The 7,144-nt window shown below is 39.2% G+C and overlaps 1 protein-coding gene across 7 annotated transcripts in view; it reads left to right on the forward strand.

Moving 5' to 3' along the window:
- The window catches only part of ADAMTS18 (ADAM metallopeptidase with thrombospondin type 1 motif 18), a 94,635-nt gene extending 87,787 nt beyond the window's left edge, over positions 1-6,848 (forward strand). For 6 of the 7 annotated variants that reach the window (XM_087940569.1, XM_026714165.2, XM_087940570.1 and 3 more), the window contains one exon: positions 4,379-6,848. In XM_087940569.1, coding sequence (XP_087796695.1) covers positions 4,379-4,494 — 116 coding nt within the window. In that variant the 3' untranslated portion in view covers positions 4,495-6,848. Of the gene's footprint in view, positions 1-1,391; positions 1,464-4,378 lie in introns of all 7 variants that reach the window. The other variant, XM_087940567.1, reaches the window with a different exon arrangement.
- The last annotated feature ends 296 nt before the right edge of the window (positions 6,849-7,144 follow it).

The following is a 7,144-nucleotide window of genomic DNA, read 5'->3' on the forward strand; positions in this document are numbered from 1 at the left end:
AGTTAATGTTAACTTTAGCTAACTTTTTTTTGGCTGAGCACATTATGTGAATCCAACCTGTTAGGTTTGTCTTGGTGCAGTGATGTGTGTAACCCCCCCCAAAAAAAAGTGCTGAATTAAGTGGTGTTGTGCAAATCCAGCAAGTTGCTCTCCAAAAGCGATGGTTGAGACCAGGTCAAAAACTAAATTGGATTGCATTTCTTAACAATTAACTATAGTTTGTATGAATGCTTTCCCAGTCATGTTTTCTGTTCTGTCCCGTGCAAATTACAATGTGCTGGACTTCAGGGGTCAGAGATAGCTGCAGGCCTGCAGGTGGCACATTTGTTTTAAATGAAGATGAACATCCTTGACTTTGGATTGTCTGCATGCAATGCAGGTGTCCTTCACCTGAGCTACAGTTTACCCCCAAGGCGTCCACAGAGTTGCCTGATACATGCCAAGTTGTTAAAATGTGGCCAACTCAGTAGCCTTGATTGGAGGTGCAGGCAATTTAATGTAGATATACAGGAGACAGGGGAGGACAGGGGAGCCTGGTATGCTATGGACTATGGCAGGGGTGTCAAACTACATTTTATCGAGGGCCACATCAGGGTTGTGTTTGATCCCAGGAGACTGGTGTGGGCATGTCCTGCTTGACATCACTCATGTCAGGATGCCTGTGGTAGCTCAAGCACTCTGTCATCAAAAAATGGGCTCCCAAGCGATGCTTTTGGTTGTGACGGGCTACTGCAACCCTCTGCCAGTGAAAACGGACCTTGGGAGGGCTGCCTATGGCCCTTGCAAGCTCCATTTTGGGCTGTGATGGGCTACTGCAACCCTCTGCCAGTGAAAACATTTTTGTTGGCAGAGGCACTATGGGCCGGTCCTTTGCTGTTTCCAGGCTGACCCTGTAGCCCTAAGGTGACCCTAAGTATCCCGTGGGCTGGATCTGGCCTCTGGGCCTTGAGTTTGACACCCCTGGTCTATGGGGTTGTGAAGAGGCAGAGATGACTTAGCAAATGGTTGCAGGAATTGTGTATGTTTAACATTGGTGGGATTCAATTTTTTTTTTACTACCAGTTCTGTGGACATGGCTTGGTGGGCGCGGCAGGGGAAGGATACTGTAAATCTCCAGTCAGAAGTGGTATTTGCCGGTTCTCTGAACTACTCAAAATTTTCGCTGCTGGTTCTCCAGAATTGGTCAGAACCTGATGAATACCACCTCTGATGTTTAATGAAAAGAAAGACTAGGGGTGACATGATAGTAGTCTTCCAATATCTAAGGGGCTGCTACAAAGAAGAAGGTGTCAATCTATTCTCCAAAGCATCTGAAGGCAGAGCAAGAAGCAGTGGATGGAAACGTGGATGGATGGATCCAACCTAGAATTAAGCAATTTTTTTTCTGACAGAACTATTAATCAGTGGGATAGCTTGTCTCCAGAAGTTATGGCTCTTCCAACACTAAAGGTTTTTAAGAAGAGGTAGGACAACCATTTGTGTGAAATGAGATAGGGTCTCCTGTTTAAGTAGGGGGTTGGACTAGAAGACCTCCAAGATCCCTTGCAATTCTGTTATTCTGTTATCATTATTCTGACTGAAAAACAACAAGCGCACATGAAGATGAATATTTTAAAGCTTCTGCCAAAAAACCCAAAGTAACTCTGACCATTGCAACGAACATCCAATGGAAGGAAGTCTTTCCCATTCATCTCACCTCTGCAGGAACAGGAAGAGTCAGCAAAGAAAGGCCTGCGTGAACGGTCATTTCTCACACATGCTCACTGTAACTAATGTGAAATACCACTTTTGTATATCTCAGTGTGGCTTTTGAGGGGTGGGTTTGTCAGAACTTTCCCCTAAGCCTGTGATGGCAAACCTATGGCATGCGTGCCGGAAGTGGCATGTAGAGCCATCTCTCTGGGCACGTCAGCCATCGCCTACTGCTCTTATGGGTTCCGGTGTGCCTATGCATGCTGGCCAGCTGGTCTTGTACACGCAGGAGTGCTGGAAACCGGAAGAAGAGCTGCTCTTCCGGTTTCTGGTGCTCCCCTACGTGCATGCATGCATGTGCTCCCTTTTCAGCACTCAGTGCCAGAAAAGTTCGCTAACACTGTCTTAAACCATCAAAATTTTCTGCATCATAGCTAGGAAAGAAGGAAAGATTCTCTATCCAAAAACATGGCTTTCTTATTCCTGCCGGAATTTATTTCCTTTTAGAGCTTCTGCCTGATTCCTTCCAGCCTTTCTAGAATATGCATGGAAGCCTGGACCTTTGAAAAAGTATTATTCCAGTAAATTAAGGTGGTTCCTTTTACCCATGTTTAGCTTTGCCCTGTACACCCAGAAATAATTTCTATCTAACACAAGGAAGCAAAGTAATAAAATGAAACCCCTCTAAATGGATCCTATTGCTCATTTTTGGTTTAGCCTTCTTCTTTCCCAGCTGCAGAAACCTCTTTTTTTTTGCTTTTTCACAACTGATCGCTGGACTCTAGAGATCAATTATTTCCCCCTGTGGTTTTAATCTGTTTTCACCAACGAACATGGCCAGCTGTGCTTGAACCGCACTGAAGCCAGACACTTTTATTCACCCGCCACATTGCTCAGGTGGAGAGAGATAATGGGGGCAAAGAGAGAAAGAGAGAGAGAGAGAGAAAAGAGCTTTTTAGGGAGAATGAACACGCTTCCCTAGACAAGCTGATCTGCTCCCTTGGTCATTTTGAGTATCTTGTTAAGTCCTGTAAAATGCAAAACTATAAGTCAATTTAACTTTCTTGGAAGAAAACCATGCATGCTGCGGCTGGCTGAGCTATTTGCAAAGAAGACCAAGTTTCACATTTCATCACTGTTCCTCCAGAATTGGGCAAATAGCAAACAGTTTTGGGTACAAAAATGGTTCAATTCTCCAGTCCTAACAGGATGATCCCACATGAAAGATGAGTTGCAATGAATTTAGAAGATCGGGCCCCCCCCCCCCCCTGGAGAAGCTGTATCAGCCAAGGGTTTTTCTTCTCTTTCTCTAAACAAAAGACTATGGAAAGTTATACAACTATGTTACCTCTGCTTTGTCTGCAAAAATCCCCAGGATCAATGCCAGTCTTGATAAGGCTGATTTTTTAAAAAAATCTATAACTTTGGGAAGCTGCAATTGGTTACTGGAAAGCAGAAATTGACATTATGTGGCCCCAAGAAAACACACCACCAGTCCTTCTTTTGGAGCCATACCACACTTTTGAGTACATTTTGCTAAAAATCAATGGCAGTTGGGGATTGGAAGTTAATGAAATCAGAGTTAAGAAGGAAAATGATCACACATATTCTAACACCCAGGAAAAGGAGCTGTGTGGGATGGGAGAGAAGTGCCCTAACTACTATGTATCATCATCATCATCATCATCATCATCCATCATCCATCATCATCATCATCATCTGTCTGTTTCACTCCCATAACTATGGGGCATCTCTTAGTCCAGAAGATCACCCATTTCTAGTGTAAAGGTAAAGGTTCCCCTCGCACATATGTGCTAGTCATTTCCAGCTCTAGGGGTGGTGCTCATCTCTGTTTCAAAGCCAAAGAGCCAGCACTGTCCGAAGACAACTCCGTGGTCATGTGGCTGGCATAACTAAACACCGAAGGTGCATGGAGCACTGTTACTTTCCCACCAAAGTGGTCCCTATTTTTGTACTTGCATTTTTATATGCTTTCGAACTGCTAGGTTGGCAGAAGCTGGGACAAGTAATGGGAGTTCACTCCATTATGCAGTGCTAGGGATTCAAACCTCTCTAACATACACAATACTAAACTCAATGTTCTGATATTGTATTGGCAATTTCCTCTGCCCTTTTGCTATGAGCTATTAAGAATAAACTGAAAGTTGTTTTTTTTTTAATTTCAGAAACAACTAAAGTTTGCTGCAGTCTAATGTACTCATTTCAGTACATTAATGCTTATGTGGTTTGCTTTGTATAGGACCTACATGATTACATGCTTTATGAAGAGAACATGAACCGCAAATCAATTATTTGGCCATGCAGTATCTTAAAATCAACTGATTTCAGCTTAAAGGATAATTTATAATATGAGTACAATCAATGGGAATTCTTTTTTTCTATGGCGGTCTTTCTTCTTCCCATTCCTCATCTAACTCTGCTAAATAACATATAATGCAAAATACTAATTTCACAAACTCTTGGATTATAGCTTTTTTCTAGCAAGTAAGTCCACAGAAAACAGCTTTGTTGCATATCCAAACTCCCTGAAACATTATCAAATATTTCTCATCATTTTTTTTAATCTGATAGAATGTGAAGGCTATACAACACACAGAATGAAATATTAATTGTGTTTCATTTGAATTGTACACTAAATATACTGTCTGTCATTTCATCAAAACAGATGATCCTTCTTGTGTGGACTTCTTTGCTTGGTGCCACCTGGTTCCTCAACACGGTGTCTGCAATCATAAATTTTATGGCAAACAGTGCTGCAAATCATGCACGTGGAAGAACTGATTTGAACATGTCAGGCTGAGGCTTCAACTGGTTGATTCTGTTTTGACAAGACTGAGTTTTCCAGAACTAAATGTCGCCCAAATTATCAAGGAAAAAGGTAACTTTCTAACATGGATCCGTAATCACAGTGGTAAACCTTACGAAGAATCTTCAAGGATTGGATTTTGAAAATAGGATGGTATAAAATTGAGAATCTCTTCATGGCTAAAGCTGATCCCAACCCCACTGGATTGGCAAGTTTGGCACAGTGGTCCAACCTTTTTTACCAAGAGCCTAAAAATAGGGAAGTAGAACATACTATGGAGACATGTTAGCTAATGTGATGTTTGTCAGCAGAGATCTTTGTAAGAAAGAGAATGTCCTTTAGGCTTATTACAACAGTGGCTGCTGAGACTGCGAATTGCTAAAACACAACAGAGGTGTGATATCTAGACAAACACTATACTGTACAAACAAAACTAAAGGTGCTTTTCTATTTCAGGTGCTGCTAGGAAACTAAGGGCTATATCAAAATAGAATTCCTTGCTTTTTTGTGTTATTCTTTCCATGTTTAGCAATAAATCGGTCATAGTGTACTAGCCACTTGAATGGGCTGGCATGCCTTGGGATATTCTTCCAACAAAGTAGCATTTCTGTGTTGTACGAGCAAAGTAGAATTTCATTCTGTGTGAACTTCTTACATATGGGCTTTGCCTTGTTATCACTCACATTGACAGGCATTCAAAAATTCCACCATCTTCTTGTTTACATTCAACATTGAAGTTGATTTTTTGCTGAAGTTGTTTCAGAACTTGGGTGTCCCTTGTAAAAACCAGACCTTTTCTCATCCAAACATTAAAAGAAATGAGAAGGAAATTGCTGAAATAGTAGGAATTGCATGAAATTCATTAAATCATTTCACTGATCTTGCTGAATTCAAACATAAATGCAAACTGCAATTACTTGAACTTTTATGCAGACAAATAGTTATATTTTTTCTTTTATCCATTCCATCTGCAAACCGCTTGAAAGAAATTTATTTCTTTATGGATTCATTTATATGAGCAGGGCCAGGAAACGAACTTGCATTTTTCTATGTTCAGTCGTGCTAAACACAAACACAGTTACAGATTTATAGGCTCAAGGATTAAATGCACTGGCTATTTTTGTATAACACTTTAAACAGGTTATTTAAAGATCTACCAACTGCATTCAGATATGGTAACATGCTATGTCTGGTTAATTTTGTCCTTATCTTGTGTTCTTTATATTATTTGCCACATTATACAAACCCAACCTCTTTATGGAACAAGTTAAACCATAAACTTACCATACCATTCAGTGATCTGTTTAAGTGTTGTGCAAATACAGCTATTAAGTGTACCATGGTAAGTCAGAAACCTGTTCTTAAAAGATGTTGATGAACATGACAACTGAGCCAAGGATAGCTGCCTGTTTGTTTGTTTTTTAATAAAATAAAATTCTGTGTTTTCTTTGTATCAGAAAAAAGAGTTTTGCATTAGTTAGTCAAACTGATGGTCCTGTACACTTGTGTTTCTCTGCTGGAAAATATTTTTCCCCATTTGATCTAGGACAGTTGGCCCATAAATACAGTCACAGCCCATTTTTGCCATTCAACTGATATTAGTGGATTCACCATTCGAGGAATAAGTAGAAACAACTTGTATCTAATATGGAAAGAATATATTTTGAATGCTCAAATGGTAAACTAGACTACAAGAAGATGTCTTTGGTAAAACCAATACAGCTAAAGAACCTTATATTTTGATGTAATTTTCTGGGGCATGGCTACACTGGACATTTTTGTCCTCTTTCCAGCCAATCCCACATCATCCCTGGAAGAATGTAGTTCAGATTTATGGCTCTCCAAACTATCATTTCTGATCTAAAATTAGACATGTCAACATTAATGTCAGAAAGTGGTCAGTCAAAATTAGCAGTTCCTTTTTTGCAAGGAACAACATGAAATGTGATGCATTAAAAAATGATTATTCCAACAATCTTGAGGTCTAAGTAGACTTTCCTGAACATTTTAAAATGAGAGAGAAGATGTTGACTAATTTTGTTCTACAACTGTCATATTTTATTATTTGATGTAAAAATATTAATTTATTAATGCATAGCTGTCCCTTCTTTTTAATTTTATCAATGGCTACCCAAGTAACTGATGGCAATGCAAAGAAATGTTGCATAGAAGTATAGATTGTGATGTAAAAGGGGAAAAAATGAACAAACTTAAAGCATAAATTGTACTATTTAATTGTTTTATAAGTTGTAATAAAAATACTCTATTCCATTATGTTTTTGGTACCTGTACAAATCTTGAATAAACTATGGAAGCTGTACTCGATGTTTTTTGCATATCTGTGATCTTGTGCTTTTTCAGACTTACTGTATTGACCCCAAAGTTGACATATATGTAGCTATGTTTTAATGGATGTTCATTCGGGAACATATTACTTGGAAGCTTGACATACTGGTTGTTTTATTTTATATATATATAAAATTTATTTGGGTTTTCATAAAACATAATACAAGTAAAAATTCTTTTTTTGAGAATAGCATGGTCCCGGATTATCACTTCTCCATTCAGACAAAATTCATTTTCATATTCATCTTTGTGTTCTATTCCATATCTTATTACTATTTT

Source organism: Pseudonaja textilis, chromosome 11 (genome assembly GCF_049901715.1).
Source record: "Pseudonaja textilis isolate UNSWEBS1 chromosome 11, rPseTex1.2, whole genome shotgun sequence".
NCBI classification, from domain to species: Eukaryota; Metazoa; Chordata; class Lepidosauria; order Squamata; family Elapidae; genus Pseudonaja; species Pseudonaja textilis.